Source organism: Pezoporus flaviventris, unplaced genomic scaffold (genome assembly GCF_033815535.1).
Source record: "Pezoporus flaviventris isolate CSIRO_AGI_PZ_B2104156 unplaced genomic scaffold, CSIRO_AGI_Pfla_v1 ptg000193l, whole genome shotgun sequence".
NCBI classification, from domain to species: Eukaryota; Metazoa; Chordata; class Aves; order Psittaciformes; family Psittacidae; genus Pezoporus; species Pezoporus flaviventris.
In genome coordinates this window covers 1,195,632-1,216,845 of record NW_026892741.1, presented here as the reverse complement: position 1 = coordinate 1,216,845, position 21,214 = coordinate 1,195,632, and the positions used below count along the sequence as shown (strand labels likewise).

The 21,214-nt window shown below is 45.0% G+C and overlaps 1 protein-coding gene and 1 long non-coding RNA gene across 4 annotated transcripts in view; both read right to left on the bottom strand.

Moving 5' to 3' along the window:
- Positions 1-21,214, bottom strand: part of LOC133262200 (uncharacterized) — a 205,365-nt gene that overhangs the window by 134,366 nt on the left and 49,785 nt on the right. The window lies entirely within an intron of this gene.
- The window catches only part of LOC133262197 (polycomb group RING finger protein 3-like), a 107,456-nt gene that overhangs the window by 49,196 nt on the left and 37,046 nt on the right, over positions 1-21,214 (bottom strand). For all 3 annotated transcript variants that reach the window (XM_061441155.1, XM_061441153.1, XM_061441154.1), the window contains exons 3-4: positions 20,141-20,181; positions 12,147-12,264 (exon numbers count right to left, since the gene is read on the bottom strand). In XM_061441155.1, the coding sequence (XP_061297139.1) occupies positions 12,147-12,255 (109 nt within the window). In that variant the 5' untranslated portion in view covers positions 12,256-12,264; positions 20,141-20,181. The remainder of the gene's footprint in view (positions 1-12,146; positions 12,265-20,140; positions 20,182-21,214) is intronic.

Genomic DNA, 21,214 nt, shown 5'->3' with positions numbered 1-21,214 from the left:
AACTCAGGATCTTGCATGGGGGAAGCAAAGCAGGAAGCAGGACTAGAACCCTAAACTTCTGGAGAGCTAAATTCAACCTCTTCAAAGAGCTACTTAGAGGAATCCCATGGGATAGGGCTCTAGAAAAGAAGGGAGTCCAAGAGAGCTAGCTAATATTTAAGCACCACTTCCTCCAAGCTCAAGGCCAGTATATCCCCATGATGAAAAATCAGGCAAAGAGGGCATGGTTGAGCAGGTAGCTCCTAGTGAATCTCTGTCCCAAAACGGGTGGTCACCTTAGGCCAGTGGACAAGGTATGTTAGGGAGCTTGCACCTTCCTGTCCAAATTTGTCCTGCACGCAAATACTGTCACATTACAAGGGAGGGGTCCTCGAACACTTTATATTTGACCAGCCTTCCAGTTTCCCAAGATGAGACCATTGTGACTGACCAGCCCTTCCAGCATCCCATTCAGCCTGCCAGTTTCCCAAGAAAGACAAGAACCTTGTGCCCAACCAGCCTGCCTGCGTACTGGACAGCCCACCAAATCAGAGAGTGACTCAACTGACCTATTCAGGGACCCCCACCGACAGTGTCACCAAGTCAAATCCCTTAGACAAAACAGACTTCGTCTGAAGATTTGAATTATACAAAATACAAGTTCATGACAGGATAAGGTTCAGAGATTGTTGGTGATAGGAACTGTCTGTAAAAACAAACTTGAAGTGACATACAACCAGACTATAGTCACTCATAACAGATAGTGTGAGTTAGTTATTTAGCACACATAAGATAAACTTCTTACCCAATAGGCGTCCCTATGGGGGAGAAGACAGGTTCAGCCTGTTGACTGATCCCAGAAGTTACAATGGAGTCTTCCCTCCTTTCCCTTTCCTAATTTCACATACTTATACAATTTGATTCAGGTTAGTAACTCCCTGTAACCTGTAACCCTCCCACTATGTACAGGGTGGTCAGTTAATTTGCATAAAGTTACATCATTTTCATCGAAAGGACACATCATGTCTTGCTGACGCATGAAGCCGTGTCAATGATGTCCATGTACTTCCAGGATGTACCAGGCTTCAAGGATAGTCTTTCCTGATTACGAATTTGTTATCCCTGTTTCTTAATCCGCCTACACAAGGGCAAAGCCTCCTCTCCCGCTATGGGTTCCTTGTTCACCAGTGCTGTTCATCCTGACCTTGTAGGAGGCCCTTGTATCTGTCCAGGCTTTTCCATAGTAACGCAAGTTTCAATTTTTTAACTACATGCCTATGGAGCTGGAGTGACTCTAGTCATACATGGTTTTGTTACTGATTGGTGCAAAATTCTCTTGCTTTTAAAAATACAAATCTAGTTTCCTTGTTTGGTAGCTGCTGTGTGGTTTATCAGTACAAGGTGCCTTCAAGTTCCCACTACTGCAGGGAGTATAATAGAGCCTGGCTATGGGGCCTTCACTCCACTCCACCCTTCATTCAGTTTCTCTTAGCATATGCCATGTTTGCAGGGTTGCCTGGGGAACTATCACTGGGTAGTTTCCATGCATGCCAACTGCATCCCACCTTGGAAATATCAGCTGCATTTTACCCTAAGGTTTCCTTAGTGTTATAACTTTGGGGGACTGGAGGAATGTGGTCTCTAATTTCCCCTATTTACCCACAATCTCAAATGCAAGAAAGAAATGTATGGGATGTGGAAAAAGGGACAGGCCAAGTGGGAGGACTATAGGAACACTGTTAGGGTATGCAGGGATGCGCCAAGGAAGGCCAAGGCCCACCTGGGTTTGATTCTACCAACGGACATCAAGGACAACAAGAAGGGTTTCTGATACAGGGTTAACCAATGTACAGGGGGGTTGTACAGGGGGGTTGTACAAGCGGGTTAGAGGAATTCGATTGCTTAAACAAAAGTGTTGTCTGTACCTATCATGCCTACTAAGCAGAACAAAGGCACTAACCATTGATAAGGAAAGGCAGACACCTGGTTCTATTGACAAGGAAAAGCAGAGGCCTGATTCTACTGATAAGCAGAAACTGATAAGGAAAAGCAGATGCCTGAAGGGGGAGAAGCAGATGGTTTATGGCTGGGACACCGACCAAACCCTAAGGCCATATGTGAAGACTAAAAGGTGAAAAGTTCAAGAAGAGGAAGACTCATTTACTTCATCTTGAAGACCCCTACCCAGAGGAGGAAGACTCATTTACTTCATCTTGAGACCCCTGCCCATGACCAGAGGGGGCACTGCTAACCTTCTAACTCATTATAATACGAAGCGGGGATAGGATATGAATATGTATAGGCGTATTGTGCAACCTTATGAATATATATAACTTTAGAGAATAAATGTAGAGGGAAACAACACTGAGGTACGCCTGACTTTGAGGAATTATCCCTGTGTGTCTCAGCGCTTGTCCTGGGTTCAGCAGTAGCAGTCATGTTTTTTCCTTTGTGTTAGCTGGTGCAGTGCTGTGTTTTGACTTCTAGTTTTGAGAACAGCGTTGGTGAAGCCGATGTTGTCGGTTGTTGCTAAGTGATGTTTACCCTGACCAAGGACTCTGTGAGGCTCATGCTCTGCCAGGGAGGAGGGGAAGCTGTGAGGAAGCAGAGACGGGGCGCCTGACCCGGGCTAGCCGGGGAGGTATTCCATACCACAGCACGTCATGCCCGGGGTGGGGGGTAACTGGGAGTTACCCGGAAGGACAGGAGCTTCCGGGTGGAACTCGTTTTCTTGGCCGGTGGTATCGTATTCTCTTCCCTTGTTATTTTCCCTTATCATTGTTTTAGCTGATAGTAGCGGTGGTGATTTGTTGCTGGACTGTTCTTGTCTCAACCCGTAGGAGTTGCACTCTCTCGATCCTCCTCCCCGTTCCTCCGGGAGCGGGGAATGGGAGAGCCCCGGTGCAGGGAGGGGGGGGAGACGAACACGGACCTTGATTGTTGTCAGCTTGGCACCACTCACTGGGAGTGAGTGAACAAGTTACCTGACTGGGTTTAAACCACGACAGTTCTTTTTGGCGCCCAACGTGGGGCACGAGGGGTTGAGATAAGAACAGATCTGACTGGATTGATAGTCACTCGTCACAATGCTGATTTATTGGCTCTCAAGGTTTTTCCTCTTGATCTCACAGTTTCAGTATACCATATCTTACGTCCATCCGGTATTGGCTGTATTAGTGTTTTTCAAGTGTGGGGCTTGGGCTAAGGTTTTTATCCCATTGTACTTTATGGTAATGACTTGTAATACAATAGAATCATTGATCATGAAACTGATCTGGCTTATGTTCCCAGTGTGGTCACCACCTTTATACTTTGGGAGGTATATGATGGAGGTGCTTAGCAATTACACATCTTTTTTCTCCTTCTCAGGTGCTCAACCTGTGAAGGAGACATCCTTTTACCCTCCTAGTCGTCCCCCCAGACCATTTACATTTGAGAGTTTCGAATTTTTTAAATGGCCTTTTAATGCTCTTGAGACTTGTTTGCTGATGGTGATGGGAATCACCATGCTAACACGCATACAGAGTGTGTTTTGCCCACTACTGATTTCAAGAGTTAAGCAGATTCAGGTTTGGGTCTTGTCTGGGGTCAAACGACGATGTAGGAGGACCGAGAGATTTTCCCAGAGGCTGGACAGCCATGAGTGGCAGGGTGTGTGGGATAGTATGGGCAAGTATCTAGGTCAGTGGGCCCCCCCAGTATTTTGGAATTTCACTACCGAACAACTGCAAAATCCAGAAGAATTAGTAAAACACTTAAATGAGGTGTGTGGTCATTCTGGCCATACCAGAGATGGACAAATCACGGCAACGTGCTGGGGCTTGGCCTATGCTTACAGGGCCTTGTTCAACACTATCCAGCACCTTCAAAAGGAAAAGAATGTCGGCGGATTTGAGGGCAAAGTGACAGTCGCTACTCAAACTTTGGCTGCAATGAACTGCGCAGCTACCCCAGTGGCAAGTACAGCAGCTGCTCAAACTTCAACTGCAAAAGACAGCGCGGTTACCCCAGCTCCAAGCACGGTAGCTACACCACCCCCAGCAACAAGTACAGTCGCTACTCAAACCACAGTGATAATCACTGCAGCCAAACCAGAGGACCAATTCGTACCAATATCAGTTGCCCCTGTACGCAAGAGAACAAGCAAAAAGGAGGCAAAAAGGGTGAAGCGAGATGAAGAACCAATGAATTCACCACCCGGTCCAGAATCTGATCAGGAGTCATCCTCACATGACGAAGAAGAAGAAGAAGAGGTAACTTCTCGACCTCGGACCTCAACCGAGCTGCGGAATATGCGAAAAGATTTTACCCGTCAACCAGGGGAGCACATCATCACCTGGTTACTCCGATGCTGGGACAATGGGGCCGATGGTCACGAACTAGAAGGTACAGAAGCCAAGCAGCTGGGATCACTTGCTAGAGAAGGGGGAATTGACAAAGCAATTGCAAGAGAGAAAAAGTCCCTCAGCCTTTAGAGGAGGCTCTTGGCAGCTGTGAAAGAAAGGTTTCCGTACAAGGACTATGTTACGAGTCGTTCGGCCAAGTGGACTACTATAGACAAAGGCATCCAGTCTCTGAGGGAATCGGCCATCGTAGAGATGATCTATCACATCAAGCCGAATAACGGGGATACACCTATAGATCCAGATGAAGTTGAATGTACACGACCCATGTGGCGAAAACTTACACAGAATGCACCGTCATCATATGCCCATTCATTGGCAACAGTGACCTGGAATGACATAGTACCACTAACAGTGGATGAAATGGTTCATAAACTCCGAGAGTTCGAAGACAATCTCACTCCTTCCATCATCTCAGCTGTGAAAAAACTGTCCCAGGACCTCGACAAATTGAGGGACGATGTATCTGATTTATCCAGCTCCTCACGTGTACCAACACGCGTCTCAGCTATTAACAAAAGACGTCCTATTGTTCAAGAGAGGAGATACAGAAGGTATACGCCACGGGGTACCCTATGGTTTTACCTGCTGGATCACGGAGAAGACATGACAAAGTGGGATGGAAAACCTACTTCAGCTTTGGAGGAACGGGTGAGTGAACTGAAGAGGGGAGCAAGGGCCAAGACTGATCGTCATATGAGAGCTACGGCTTCAGTCTCTGGTGAGCAGTTTCCCAGATGGAGTGGAAGAGCTGATTTTACTCCAGCTCCTGTGATAACGAAGAATAATCCCTTTCAACACGACTTAAGTGTCCAATGCTGTGACGACCATTAGAGGGGCCCTGCCTCCAGCCAGGTGGAGGTAGGGGACAATCGGATTTACTGGACTGTGTGGATCAGATGGCCTGGCACATCAGTCCCACAGAAGTATAAGGCACTAGTAGATACCGGTGCACAGTGTACCCTGATGCCATCAAGCTGTCAAGGGGTGGAACCCATCTATATTTCTGGAGTAACAGGAGGATCCCAAGAGTTGACTGTGCTGGAGGCTGAAATCAGCCTGACTGGGAGGGAGTGGCAAAAGCACCCTATTGTGACTGGTCCAGATGCTCCATGCATCCTCGGCATAGACTACCTCAAGAGAGGGTACTTCAAAGACCCAAAAGGGTACCGGTGGGCTTTTGGTATTGCTGCTTTGGAGACTGAGGAAATTGAGCAGCTGTCCACCTTGCCTGGTCTCTCAGAAGATCCCTCTGCTGTGGGGTTGCTGAAAGTTGAAGAACAACAAGTGCCAATTGCGACCACAACGGTGCACCGGCGGCAATATCGCACCAACCGAGACTCCCTGATTCCCATCCATCAGCTGATCCGTAGACTGGAGAGTCAGGGGGTGATCAGCAGGACCCGCTCACCCTTCAATAGCCCCATATGGCCAGTGCGAAAGTCTAATGGAGAATGGAGACTAACAGTAGACTATCGTGGCCTGAATGAAGTCACACCACCATTGAGTGCTGCCGTACCGGACATGCTAGAACTTCAGTATGAACTAGAGTCAAAAGCAGCCAAGTGGTATGCCACGATTGATATTGCCAATGCATTTTTCTCCATTCCTTTGGCAGCAGAGTGCAGGCCACAGTTTGCTTTTACTTGGAGGGGTGTCCAGTTCACTTGGAACCGACTGCCCCAGGGGTGGAAACACAGCCCTACCATTTGCCATGGACTGATCCAGACTGCACTGGAACAGGGGCAAGCTCCAGAACACCTGCAATACATTGATGACATTATTGTGTGGGGCGATACAGCGGAAGAAGTCTTTGAGAAAGGGAGGAAAATAATCCAAATCCTGCTGAAAGCCGATTTTGCCATAAAACGGAGTAAGGTCAAGGGACCTGCACAGGAGATTCAATTTTTGGGAATAAAATGGCAAGATGGACGTAGACAGATCCCCACAGATGTGATCAACAAGATAACAGCAATGTCTCCACCAACTAATAAGAAAGAAACGCAAGCTTTCTTGGGTGCAGTGGGGTTCTGGAGAATGCACATCCCAAATTACAGTTCGATTGTAAGCCCTCTCTATCATGTGACCCGGAAGAAGAATGATTTTAAATGGGGCCCTGAGCAGCAACAAGCCTTTGAGCAAATGAAACGTGAGATAGTTCATGCAGTAGCCCTTGGACCAGTCCGAACCGGACCAGATGTAAAAAATGTGCTGTACACTGCAGCTGGGGAGAACGGTCCTACCTGGAGCCTCTGGCAGAAAGCTCCAGGGGAGACTCGAGGTCGACCCCTCGGCTTTTGGAGTCGGGGATACAAAGGATCTGAGGCCAGCTATACCCCAACTGAGAAAGAGATACTGGCAGCCTATGAAGGGGTTCGAGCTGCTTCGGAAGTGATTGGCACTGAAGCACAGCTCCTCCTGGCACCCCGGCTGCCCGTGCTGGGCTGGATGTTCAAAGGCAGGGTCTCCTCTACACATCATGCAACTGATGCTACATGGAGTAAATGGGCTGCATTAATTACACAACGAAATCGAATAGGAAATCCCAGTCGTCCAGGCATTCTAGAAGTCATCATGGACTGGCCAGAGGGCAAAGATTTCGGAATGTCACCAGAGGAGGAGGTGGTGCGTGCTGAAGAGGCCCCACCATATAATAAACTGTCAGAAAGTGAAAAGCAGTATGCCTTGTTTACTGATGGCTCTTGCCGTATTGTGGGAAAGCATCGGAGATGGAAGGCAGCTGTATGGAGTCCTGGACGACAAGTTGCAGAAACTGCTGAAGGAGAGGGTGAATCGAGTCAATTTGCCGAGGTGAAAGCCATCCAGCTGGCCCTGGACATTGCTGAACGAGAAAAGTGGCCAGTACTTTATCTCTATACTGACTCATGGATGGTGGCAAATGCCCTGTGGGGGTGGTTGAAGCAATGGAAGCAGAGCAACTGGCAACGCAGAGGTAAACCCATCTGGGCTGCTGCACTGTGGAAAGATATTGCTGCCAGGGTGCAGAACCTGGTGGTGAAGGTACGTCATGTAGATGCCCATGTACCCAAGAGTCGGGCCACTGAGGAACACCAGAACAACCAACAAGTGGATAAAGCGGCTAAGATTGAAGTGGCTCAGATGGACTTAGATTGGCAACATAAAGGTGAATTATTTTTGGCCCGGTGGGCCCATGACACTTCAGGCCATCAGGGCAGAGATGCAACATATAGATGGGCCCGTGACCGAGGGGTGGACTTAACAATGGACACTATTGCCCAGGTTATTCATGAGTGTGAAACATGTGCTGCAATTAAACAAGCCAAGCGGTTAAAGCCTCTTTGGTATGGAGGACGATGGTTGAAGTATAAATATGGGGAGGCCTGGCAGATTGACTATATCACACTGCCACCAACCCGCCAAGGCAAGCGCCATGTGCTTACCATGGTGGAAGCAACCACCGGGTGGCTGGAAACATACGCTGTGCCCCATGCCACTGCCCGGAACACCATCCTGGGCCTTGAGAAACAGATTTTGTGGCGACACGGCACCCCAGAGAGAATTGAGTCAGACAATGGGACTCATTTCCGGAATAACCTTATAGATATTTGGGCCAAAGAGCATGGCATTGAGTGGGTATATCACATCCCCTACCATGCACCAGCCTCTGGGAAAATCGAACGGTACAATGGGCTGTTAAAAACTACACTGAGAGCGATGGGTGGGGGAACTTTCAAGCATTGGGATACACATTTACCAAAGGCCACCTGGTTGGTCAACACCAGAGGATCTGCCAACAGGGCTGGCCCAGCCCAGTCAGAACTTTTACATATTGTAGAGGGGGACAAAGTTCCCGTGGTGCATATGAAGAATTTGCTGGGGAAGACAGTCTGGGTTATTCCTGCTTCAGGTAAAGGCAAACCCACTCGTGGGATTGCTTTTGCTCAGGGACCTGGATATACTTGGTGGGTAATGCGGGAAGATGGGGAAGTCCGATGTATACCTCAAGGGGATTTGATTTTAGGGGAAAACAGCCAGTGAACTCAATTGTATGCTGTTGCCTGCTGTGTAATGCTTTTATAGCCCATCAACTAGATGTCTCCAGGTCACCAGCGACTGGCCCTGACTTCCCTCCAGCCATCATCCCAACAGAGAATGAACTTGGAACATCATGGACCGAATGGACTCGGCAGCATTATAGGGATTGGTCCATGCACTAAGAAAATGATTTTTTTCCTCTTGGTCTGTATGTATATGGATGTATATATGTGGGAGAGCGATGGTGTATTGAAAATGTGGGATCTGAGCACGACGTGAATGGTATGGAATAAGGGGTGGATAATGTCCTGGGTTCAGCAGTAGCAGTCATGTTTTTTCCTTTGTGTTAGCTGGTGCAGTGCTGTGTTTTGACTTCTAGTTTTGAGAACAGCGTTGGTGAAGCCGATGTTGTCGGTTGTTGCTAAGTGATGTTTACCCTGACCAAGGACTCTGTGAGGCTCATGCTCTGCCAGGGAGGAGGGGAAGCTGTGAGGAAGCAGAGACGGGGCGCCTGACCCGGGCTAGCCGGGGAGGTATTCCATACCACAGCACGTCATGCCCGGGGTGGGGGGTAACTGGGAGTTACCCGGAAGGACAGGAGCTTCCGGGTGGAACTCGTTTTCTTGGCCGGTGGTATCGTATTCTCTTCCCTTGTTATTTTCCCTTATCATTGTTTTAGCTGATAGTAGCGGTGGTGATTTGTTGCTGGACTGTTCTTGTCTCAACCCGTAGGAGTTGCACTCTCTCGATCCTCCTCCCCGTTCCTCCGGGAGCGGGGAAGGGGAGAGCCCCGGTGCAGGGAGGGGGGGGAGACAAACACGGACCTTGATTGTTGTCAGCTTGGCACCACTCACTGGGAGTGAGTGAACAAGTTACCTGACTGGGTTTAAACCACGACAGCGCTGAATAAAAAGCATACCTACTTTACAACTTTAACGAGTTGTGGAGTCAATCCACGCATCATTTCTACAAGTATATTAGCAGCAAAAGGAAGATAAGGAAAAATGTGGGGTTGCTGCTGAATCAGATGAGTGTCCTGGTAATAGAAGACACAGAGAAGGCGGAATTACTGAATGCCACCTTTGCCTCAGTCTTTACTGCTAAGAACAGGTCATTCTGGAGGTCATCACCAAGCATGTAAAAGTAAAGGTCTTCAGAAGTAGTCAGCGTGGATTCACCAAGAGTAAATATTGCTTGACCAATCTTCTATGATGACACGGCAGGATGGGTTGATGAGGGAAGAACAGTGGATGTTACCTACTGTGGGGAGTGAAGGTGATAAGATTTGCATGAAAAACAGTCTGGGAATGAGCTCTGAGGCCTTGGTGCTTAACAAGCCCTGGGGCGGTAATTTGGAATGTTGAAGGAGGGGAAAGGAAAACAAGCAAGACTTGGGGGGATGGGCCAGGATGTTGTTGTGGTGGGGAGTCTCAGTTGGAGGCCGGATGTGGGGGTTGTGAGCAGGTCTGAGATGGCAGGGTGAAACTGTCACCGTCTGGACAACGTGTGCTCAGCATTGTGACTGGACTATTTACCTGGGGATTTTTACAAGGGCCAATGAGATTGAACATGGCATGCTTGTGCAGGTTGGGAAAGTACCGAACAAGGGGATAAAAAGGGCTTGATTGTAATAAAGTTGGATTTGAGTCTCCTCATCAACTTGAGTCTGTGTCGTGATACGCCACAACCTACCTCGACTTCAGCAAGGCCTTTGACACTGTCTCCCATAACATTCTCGTAGGCAAGCTTAGGAAACATGAGTTAGGTGAATGGACAGTGAGGTGGATCGAAAACTGGCTGAATGGCAGAGCTCAGAGAGTTGTGATCAGTGGAGTAGAATCCAGTTGGAGGCCTGTAGTCAGTGGTGTTCCCCAGGGATCAGTACTGGGTCCGGTCTTATTCACCTTGATTATCAGTGACTGGGATGAAGGGCTAGAGCGTACCCTCAGCAAGTTTGCTGATGATACAAAGCTGGGGGGAATGGCTGATATGCCTGAAAGCTGTGCTGCCATTCAGCAAAACCTTGCTAGGTTGGAGAATTGGGCAGAGAGAAACCTAATGAGGTTCAACAAGGGCAAGTGTAGGGTTATATCCCCATGATGAAAAATCAGGCAAAGGGGGCATGGATGAGCAGAGAGCACCTGGGGGAGGAAGAACTCCAAGTACCAGTACAGGTTGGGGGCTGACCTACTGGAGAGCAGTTCTGCTGAGAAGGACCTGGGAGTATTGGTGGATGATAAGTTGACTATGAGACGGCAGTGTGCCCTTGCGGCCAGGAGGGCCAATAGTATCCTGGGGTGCATTGGGAGGAGTGTGGCCAGTAGATTGAGAGAGATGATCCTCTGCTTCTACTCAACCCTGGTGAGGCTACATCTGGGGTACTGTGTCCAGTTCTGGGCCCCTCAGTGCAAGAAAGACAAGGAGCTACTGGAGAGGGTCCAGCAGAGGGCCAGGAAGATGATTAAGGGTCAGAAGCATCTTATGAGGAGAGATTGCAGGAGCTGGGCCTGTTTAGTCTGGAGAAAACTGAGAGGGGGACCTCCTTAATACATATAAATACCTGAAAGGCGAGTGCCAGGAGGATGGTGCCAGACTCTTTTCAGTGGTGCCCAGTGACAGGATGAGGAGCACTGGCCATAAACTAAAGCACAAAAAGTTTCACCTCAACATGAGGAAGAATTTCTTTACATTGAGGGTGGCAGAGCACAGGAACAGGCTGCCCAGGAGGGTCGTGGAGTCTCCCTCTCTGGAGACATTCAAAACTTACCTGGATGTGTTCCTGTGTAACCTGCTCTAGGTGGCCCTACCTTGGAAGGGGGGTTGGACTGGATGATCTCCAGAGGTCCCTTCCAACCCTAACAATTCTGTGATTCTGTGAAATGAAGAAACAAAGTGGGAAAACTCTACTTTCCCTATAGGTATTCTTTAAAAAGCTGGTCTCCACCCTTCCACCCATACTACAATGGTATGTCTCCCCTCAGAATTAATAACATAAGTTTAAGGATGAATCCAAAAGCAACAAAATTTCTGAAAACATAAATTTATAATAAGGGACATTCCACAAGACACTCCATAGGTTTGGTCTGAGAATGCATTCCTGAGAAATTGCATGGCCTATGTAAACTGAGCACAGTTGCTTGCAGTGCATGTTTTAGGGTTGCAAATAAATAAATGCATTTTACAACAATGAAAAAGCAACCCTCTAGCAAGACTAATTTTAATATTTAATGGCAGCATTACAGAATTTGGAACAAAACATAGCAAAAGCCTAATTAAATTTCTAAATGTGCTACTTCAAACAGAACACCAAGGAGCTTGATATTTGTAGCAAATGGGGAAGTGACTGAAGAATGAGCTAAAAAAGGAGTGATAAGCAAACCAAGAAAAGCAAATACATTAAAGCTGATGAACAGCATCTAGAAATTAGATGCACTGGAAAAAATTATCTCTGGGAAATCTGAAACATCATATCTCTGTAAAGCATGCCATATCTCTTCCAATATTCAGCAGAAAAACTACATTCCTAAACATATACATTACCATTTACTATATATGGTTTCAAGTTTGTTCTTCTTGTCTCACAAAACAATATATTTTTGTTGAAAAATTATAACTGCATAGCAGAGCCTGCATTATTCTAGCTGGTACACAGTAAAACTTTAAACTTCAGCTAAAACTGTTAAAACATCTAGCACATCAAGTAAAGAAACTGTTTTAGCTTACTCACAGCATTATATTCCTACTTACAAGTATGTAAGCATTCCGTTACAGTAGTGGCATCAATCAGGTATCCATTGCATAAATGACAGGTTATATGGACATTAATGTCCCAAAGCTTAATCTTTCTAGTCATCATCTTTGGTATCTGTAAAAAAAAACAAAAAACAAACAACAAAAAAAAAAATCACCCACACATTACATAGCAACTCAGATTTACTGATGAGATAAAAGCAGTTTCGGAATAAATGAGCAATTATAATTCACCTTAAAGATATGCTCATGTAGATAGTTTCAGGTTCTTGTATATGTATATATTTTGAGTACTAAACTTTTAAAAGATTATAAAAATGAATGATGAAATAATTAAAATCTACACTAATTTACATGTCAAGGTTTCAGAGTAGAAGAGTCCTAGGTAGCCTAATTAAAGCCATTTTTGTCAGAGACACAAAGGATAAAAAAGATAATACACACATCTAGACAAACATTCATTTAATGAATGGAGAATAAAAACCAGATACTTTTTGGTAAAGAAAAAATATATATCTAATAGAATTCTCTGATTATGCCTAAGGAGCAAATAAACCTGGTGATATTTAACAGAACTTGCAAGAACACCATAAAACTCAGTAGTTGTTTAAATAACTACCTTGAGTTCAGCTGTAACAGTTATTTTTCTCCTTCTTAGCAGCTAGTGCAGTGCTGTGTTTTCGATTTTAGTCTGAGAACAACATTGATAACACACCAATGCTTTAGTCGTTGCTAGGTAATGCTTACTCCAATTAAGGACTTTTCAGTCTCATGCTCTGCCAGTGAGGAAGGGCACAAGAAGCCAGGAAGAAGCAGAGACAGGACACCTGACCCAAACTAGCCAAAGGGGTATTCCATACCACAGCACATCATGCCCAGTATAGAAACTGGGGGGAGTTACCCAGAAGGCCCAAATCACTGCTCAGGTCGGGATGGATATTGGTCAGCAGGTGGTGAGCAATTGTATTGTGCATCATTCATGTTTACTGTTGTATTTTTCCCCTTCCCTTTTTAGTTTTTTATTCTCTCCCCTTGTTGTTTCCCTTATCATTATTAGTAGTGGTAGCAGTAGTAGTTTTGTATTATACTTTAGTTATTGGTCTGTTCTTATCTCAACCTGTGGGAGTTACATTCTTTCGATTCTCTTCCCCATCCCTCTGGGAGCAGAGGGGAAGAAGGGGGGGAGGAGTAAGCAAGCAGCTGCGTGGTTCTGAATTACCGGCTGGGCTTAAACCACGACAAGAATGCACTGGTATCTATTAGCAGGAAGTAGAAATACAGAGACAACTTTTTCCAGGGCATTAGTCACTTCTACTTCAAAATATGATGCAAGCCACAATAAGAGGTTTCTCTAGAAGGCGTAATCCATACTGCCAACACGTAGCTGTTAAAACAAGAGAACAGATTTACTACACATGCAGAGGTCCTGACATACAAGTTCCACCACAAGATGAATTTCTGACAGGCAATGAAATTTTAAGGTTCGTAAGTTCTCAGCATCAGGTTTCAGTTTAGCCTGCATCCTGTGGGCTTGAGCTATACACAACTCAAGCTCCATGTCATCCTCTGCTTACAGAAGGGTCAAGGAATTGGCTAACCTAGTAAGGAGAACTTTAAACTAGGAAAGATGGGGGAAGGGGTGAGTTATTGAGACCACACACACAGCAAAACAAGGCTTGAGCTGGCATATCTCCAGCAAGTGCATTCAGCCAAGGAAGTGCCTACAGGACATTACTATGGGGTATCCTTTTGCACCCCTCCAGGGAAACTGACATGCTTGAATACTTAAGTGCTTGTATAGCAATGCATGTAGTATGGGAAACAATCGGGAAGAACTAGAGATCCATGTGCAGTCACAGGGCTTTGATCTCAATGCAATTACAGAGATGCGGTGGGATAGCTCACGACTGGAATGTTGACACGCTTTTTAGGAAAACCAGACCAGGAAGACAAGGTGGTGGATTTGCCCTTTATGTGCACAGACACCTGGAGTGGCTGGAGCTCTGTCTCAGGGTGGATGATGAGTTGAGAGCTTATGGGTCAGGATTAAAGGGCAGACCAGCAAGGGTGATACTGTTGTGAGTGTTTGCTACAGATCACCTGATCAGGAGGATGAAGTAGATGAGGGCTTTAACATACAGGAAGTTCCTAGAAAGTACTGATGGTAACTTTCTGATACAGGTGATGGAGGAACCAATGTGGAAAGGTGTGCCGCTGGACCTTACACTAACAAACAAGGAAGGAATGGTTGGTGATGTGAAAGTTGGGTGCAGCCTGGGCTCCAGTGACCATGAGATCATGGAGTTCAATATCATGCAAGGAAGAAACAGGGCAATAAGTAAGACCGAAATCCTCAACTTCATGAAAGCTAACGTTAGCCTCTTCAGGGACCTTCTGGGAAGAATCCCATGGGAATGGGCCCTAGAGAAAAGAGGGGTCTAAGAGAGCTGTTTTATATTCAAGAATAACTTCCTCCAGGCTCATTCCCCATGGACAAGAAAATGAGCAATGGGGGTAGGAGACTTGTGTGAATGAACAAGAAAGTCCTGTCAAAACTCAAAGACAAGCAGGAGACATACAGGAGGTGGAAGCAGGGACAAGCTGCTTGAGATGAATATAGGGATGCTGTCAGAGTATGAAGAAATGTGACAAGGAGAGCCAAGGCCCATTTGAAATTGTATCTGGCTAAGGATGTCAAGGACAAAAAGGGCTTCTTCAAATGCATCATTAATAAGAGGAAAGCTAAGGAAAACATGGGCCTGCTAATGAATGGAGAATGGACCCTGGTGACAGAGGATACAAAGAAGGCAGAGATACTGAATGCCTTCTTTGCTTCAGTCTTCAGTGCCGAGGCCAGCCCTCAGAAATCCCTGACCCAGGAGACCAGGGAGCAGGTCTGAAGAAAGGAAGTCTTTCCCTTGTTTGAGGAGGACTGGGTTAAAGATCAGACAAATCTGACATCCACAAGTCCATGGGCCCCAATAGGATGAACCCATGAGTGCTGAGGGAGCTGGCAGATATCATTGCTAGTAATGTGCTCTAGGTGACCCTGCTTGAGCAGAGAGGTTGGACTAGATGACCCCTGGTTGTCCTTTCCAACCTCAACCATTCTGTGATTCTGTGATCACGGGCAAAACAGATTCAACTTACGGAAAATAAATTAATTTATTGACAATAACAGAGTAGGATAGTGAAAAATAAGAACAAAACTAAAACCACCTTTCTCCCATTCCTGCCTTTTTCCAGGTCTATCTCCTCCCATCTGTCCTGAGCAGTGCAGGGGAATGGAGAAAGGGGGTTGCTGTCAGTTCATAAGGTTTCATCTCTGCCTCTCATTCCTATTCACACTCTTCTTCTGCTCCAGTGTGGGTCCCCCATGGACCACAGTTCCTGCCAGAAGCCTGCTCCACTGTGGGGTCCTCCACAGGCTGCAGGCTGGATATCTGCTCCAACATGGTCCTCCATAGCCTGCAGGGGGACAGTATGCTTCACCATGGTCTTCTCCACAGGCTGCAGTGGAATTTCTGCTCCTGCACCTGGAACACCTCCTCTCCCTCCTTCTTCACTGACCTTGGTGTCTGCAGGGTTATTTCTCTCACGTTTTCCTCACTCCTCTTCCTCACAGCTGCTGTGCAGCATTTTTTGCCCTTACTTAGATATGTTGTCACAGAGGGGCCACCAACTTTGCTGACTGGCTCAGGTTTAGCTAGTGGTGGGTCTGTTTTGGAGATGTCTGAAGCAGTCTCTGTCTGACATGGGGGCAATTGCTGATCTCTTCTCACAGAGGCCACCCCTGTAGCCCCCCTGCTACCAAAATCTTGACATGTAAACCCATTATAACTCCTGAGATACAAAAAGAAGAAATTAGTGGAATCAAATTACCACCTTAAATGAGAAATTAAAATTAAGAAGAGTAAACAACAAATCATTAGGAAACATGTATTTAGGGATTTCTCAGATCTGTTCTGTATCACATAAGAGGAAAGCACATATTGCAAACTGAATTATATCATCTCCCATTAAATAATCCTGACTAACTGTACTGAGATAGAGTTAACTTTCTTCATAGCAGCCTGCATGGTGCTGCCCTTTGTATTCATAGCTAAAAGTGTTGATAACAGCTGACCCCAAACGAACAAAGGGATATTCTATACCATATGACATCATACTCAGCATTAAATGATCAGAGAAATGAGGAGGAATTGGGGGTATTTGTGGTTATGGCATTTGTCTTCCCAAGCAACTATTATGTGTGCTGAGGCCCTTCTTCCCAGGAAGTGGCTAAACATCTGCCTGCTGATGGGAAATAGTGAATTAATACCTCTTTTTGCTTTGCTTGTGCACACAGCTTTGTCTTTCCTTATTAAACTGTAATTATCTTGATCCCTCTATTTACTCCTTGTCCTGTGGGAGAGGGGAGTGAGCAAGAGGCTGGGTTGGTGTTGACCAGGGACAACCCACCACACTAGTGTATTTATGAAAGTTAAACACTGATGATTCAAGATACAAAGCTACCGTACTTAAGAAGAAACTACCCATGTGAATAGATGTTTAACACAAGATTTCTTGCACATTCCTGTATGGCATCTGTTAACATCTATAACTTCAGATGGAGTACTAGGTTAGTTGAACCACAGGAATGTTCTGGTAAGAAAGTTCTAGCACTCCATGACCTACCACCCAACAAATGTTCAAGTCATTTACATCATATAAAATAAACCAGGTTTTATAAAAGCACCACAAATGTATTTTTCCTGTAACCATATAACTTAAGAAAAGTCCATTCCAACAAGTAGGAAAGCCAGGAAAGGTGGCAGGAGGCCTGGACGGATGAGCAAGGAGCTCCTGACTGAACTCAGATATACAAAGGAAGCGCAGAAGAAGTAGAAACAGGGGCAGGGTACTCACGACAAGTACAGAGATTGTAAGGCACAAGAAAACTTTGTTACAGTAACCTAGGATAGTGCCTCCCCCATCTGAGTACGTAGAGTCCCAAGCACATCTTCTCTTGTTGTTAAGATAACCTGGGATAGTTTGCTTCCCCCTCATCTGCACATACCCACCCATGAAGGCCAGCTGTGCATCTCAGAATTCAGACAACAGCACCTGCATTACATCAGTAAGATTGCTAATGAGCAAAATAGGTCATTGCATACACAATATGCAATGGATATTTTGCAAGTGTTATTATCCACCCCTGCAGTGCTTCACTTCTTAACAGGGTTCTGATTCGTTGGGTCCCTATTAGATTAGCATCAGTGTCCCAGAGCTCTCACCATGGCAGCACTATGCTTTCATTAAAGAGAGCTTTCACTTTGCTGAGTGTTGTGCCTCATCCCTGACGGATCTTAACCTGCATTTCTCTCATAACACTTGGTGCATTTGGCAGGATGATAGAATCATAGAATAGTTAGGGTTGGAAAGGACCTTAAGATCATCTAGTTCCAACACCCCTGCCATGGGCAGGGACACATCACACTAAACCATCTCACCCAAGGCTTCGTCCAACCTGGCCTTGAACACTGCCAGGGATGGAGCATTTACAACCTCCCTGGGCAACCCATTCCAGTGCACCAGGTACAATGCTGTTTTGGTCACAAGAGGCCCTGATAAAAGGTCTCTCCCCATCTTTCTTGCAGGCCCCTTTTAAGCACTGAAAGGCCCTAGTCTTCTCATCTCCAGTCTTAACAACCCAAACTCTCTCAGTCTTTCCTCAAGGATGAGGTATTCCATCCCTCTGATCATTTTTGTGGCCCTCCTCTAGACCCTCTCCAACAGGTCAATATCTTTCCTGTACTGAGGACTCCAGAGCTGGACGCAGTACTCCAAGGTGGGGTCTCACTAGAGCAGAGGGGGAGAATCATCTCCTTTGACGTGCTGGCCACACTTCTTTAGATGCAGCCCAAGATACAGTTGGCCTTCTGGGCTGCAAGTGCACATTGCCAGTTCATATCCAATCTTTTATCCACCAGTACACCCAAGTCCTTCTCCTCAGGGGTACTCTCAATCCCTTCATCCCCCAGCCTGTATTAATCCTGGCAGTTGCCCCAACCCAGGTGCAGGACCTTGCACTTGGCCTTGTTGAACTTCATGAGGTTCATGTGAGCCCACTTTTCGAGCTTGTCAAAGTCCCTCTGGATGGCATCCCATATACAAACATATATTAACTGAAGATGTTTTTAGCTTGGCTTCCTTCAGTAACAATGCTTATGTGACTACTCAGTGCATACAAGATGCATGCTCAATAACTTGTAAATCTTTCATATGATTGTTGTCAAGTTCACAGACAAATCTCATAGATATTTATGTTCTTAAATAAAAGCAAACAGCCAGGCAGGAGGAACCAGGACTTGAACATTTGCAGTTTTACCCTCTGCTTTTGAATGCATTTTTCACACCACTGAACACAGCAAAACTTCAGCTGCCACCAAACCTTTATCTAAAATATTGTTTCGTAGCAATTAGTAGAAAGTTACAGAAAAATCTTAGCATAACTTGTTTAAAAAAAAAAGTCAGAGCCAATCAAGGCAAATCTGTACGACACAAAGCTTCATTAGCTCTGCCACTCAGTTCCTTGCTTAAACAATCTGCTACAGCAGAAAGTCTTAAGCAAACTGAGAAGTACTGTAAATAACAGTCTGAAATTCTTTATCTACTGCATAACAGCATTTGATCAGAAGCATCTTACTCTTAACCCAGCAGTAAGTGAGAACCGATTGTCATAACATGATCCCCTACCCTCAAATCCATTACTGGAAGAGAGGAAGCTACCCTCCACTCTAATTTCATGTTTTTTAAATTACAAAGGTCTTCTCAGATAGAAGATACCTCTTTAAAATTAATTTGTGCCCCAGTTGCTGAAAAAAAAAAAAGCAGGAAATGTGAGAAATCAGCCCTTTGCAGCTTAGATCATTCTTTAGGACCCTTGCAAACAGAGCTTACAAGCCAGTGAAAGAAGCGGTTCTGTGATGAGCTGAAGAGCTGGTTTTAACCCCAAAAAGTACTTTTAACTAGGAAACATTCTTTAGACAGAATCAAAAAAAGAAAAAAAAAACAAACAACACACAGAACACTACATTGTGACTACTTAAAGAAGGAGACCTTCTAAAGTTTCAGAGACCTGACTCAATCCTGAAGACAAGGAAAGGTTTTATTTTGAAAAATTAGAAAAATGAGAGTGCTAAAAAGATTGAATGAGACCTAGTGTCCTGTGAGAATGAGAAAGAGGCAATTTTTCTAAAATCTGTTCCAAATTGTAAGAAAGAGAACAGTTTCCCTAGAATTTCTTGAATGAATCCTGAAATTGATAAGAACTAGCAAATTTAATTTCTAGGAGAGTGCTTTTGCTAGAAGCTGTAAAGCACTGAATTATTCAGATACAACATATCAACACTGGAGTAAAAGAGGCAGACCTCTGAATAGATGGAACATGAAAACCGAAACAAAAATCAGATCCAAATATCCAGCCAATATGACAAAATTATGGTTTGAGCAGAGACTAGTATTTCTTCTTTTTGGTTCTAAATAATGTTATGTTATAACACACTGAGGCTAGCAACAATATCGGTGCCTGATAGCCTAAGTATTCAGCCAAGGAATGGAATAGAGGAAACTACAAAAGTATTTGGAGTACATTCCCAATTTAAAGAAAATCCACAATGGGAGGAGGTGGAAAGGAGTAGAGATGTGTCAGTCAAGTATCCTCATTCATACTATACTTTCTCTACTAAGGTAATATCTTGTTAACATTATCAACCAGAAGGGTAAGCAGTATGTTACAGTCCTCTTCAGTAAAGTCATGCCACTAATGAAACAGTTTGAAAAAGTAGCTTTCAGAGATCCAGCAAAGAAAACTTATTAGAGTAGACTCTCAGAAACAGAGGACAAAGAGACCCCTCCTCAAAGGAATGGCTTTATCATTAGCATATATGCTAGTCAGGAATATTAGCATATATGCTAGTCAGGAATATTTTGGGCTACATGAAACATACCTCTTAAAATTGCATTTCTTTTCAGTCTGCCATCCAGAGGCCTGAAAAGACAGGAAAAAAAAATCTGAAAGTTATCATCCAAAACTTTTAAAATTCAGCTACCAAATAGAAATCTTAGCCAACTAAGTTCACCTAACACTACCTACATGTATTAATTCAAAACAACTCAAAGAAAAATTTAACATTTTTAGCAAAGAGAAAAAAGGAAAGCCTGACAGAATTAGAACAAAAAGCAACTTCAGGAAACACCCACCCTCTATGAAAGGACAAGCTTAGCATGGAAAAGTAAAAACAGCTCAAAATTCAAGCAGTCCTGATACCATGTGGTGGCAAAAATACTAAAACCCCCAAATTATCTGCTGCACTGGGCCTGGCTAGGATGGAGTTAATTTTCTTCATAGCAGCCTGTATCCTGCTAAACACTAACTAGCACTTCAGCTGGCTGACACCTGCAATCCCTCCAAAGCTGCCTCTGACAATCAGAACACCCACAGTGTCATCCAGAAACAGCTTGGAGCCCATCATGATTAGCAGAGCTTATTCAAAAGGAAGAGAGGTATAGCAATACAGTGCTGTTTTGGATTTGTTACCAAAACAGTGTTGATAACACACCAATGTTTTAGCTGTTGCTGAATACTGCTTACACAATGTGAAGGCCTTCTCCATTTCTCATTCTGCCTCACAGCAAATAGGTTGGGATGTGCAAAAAGTTGGGAAGGGACACAACCAGAATGGCTGACCTGAACTGACCAAAGGGATATTCCATACTGAATAATGTCATGTAGCACCAATAAAATCGAAGGGGAGGGGAGTTTTGGGTAAATACCTATTACTCAGGGACTGTCTAGGCATTGGTCTACTTGTAGGAGGTGGTGAGTGATTGACTTTGCATCATCTTTTTTTCTATTTTTTTCTTTCTTCTTCCTCTTTCCTTAGTTTATTATATTATCTTTATCTCAAAACATGAGTTCTCTTGGTTTTGCTCTTCTATTCTCTCCCGTCCCACTGGTGGGGGGAAGTGAGCAAGCAGATGTGTGGTGCTTAGCTGCTAGCTTGAGTCAATCCATCACATCT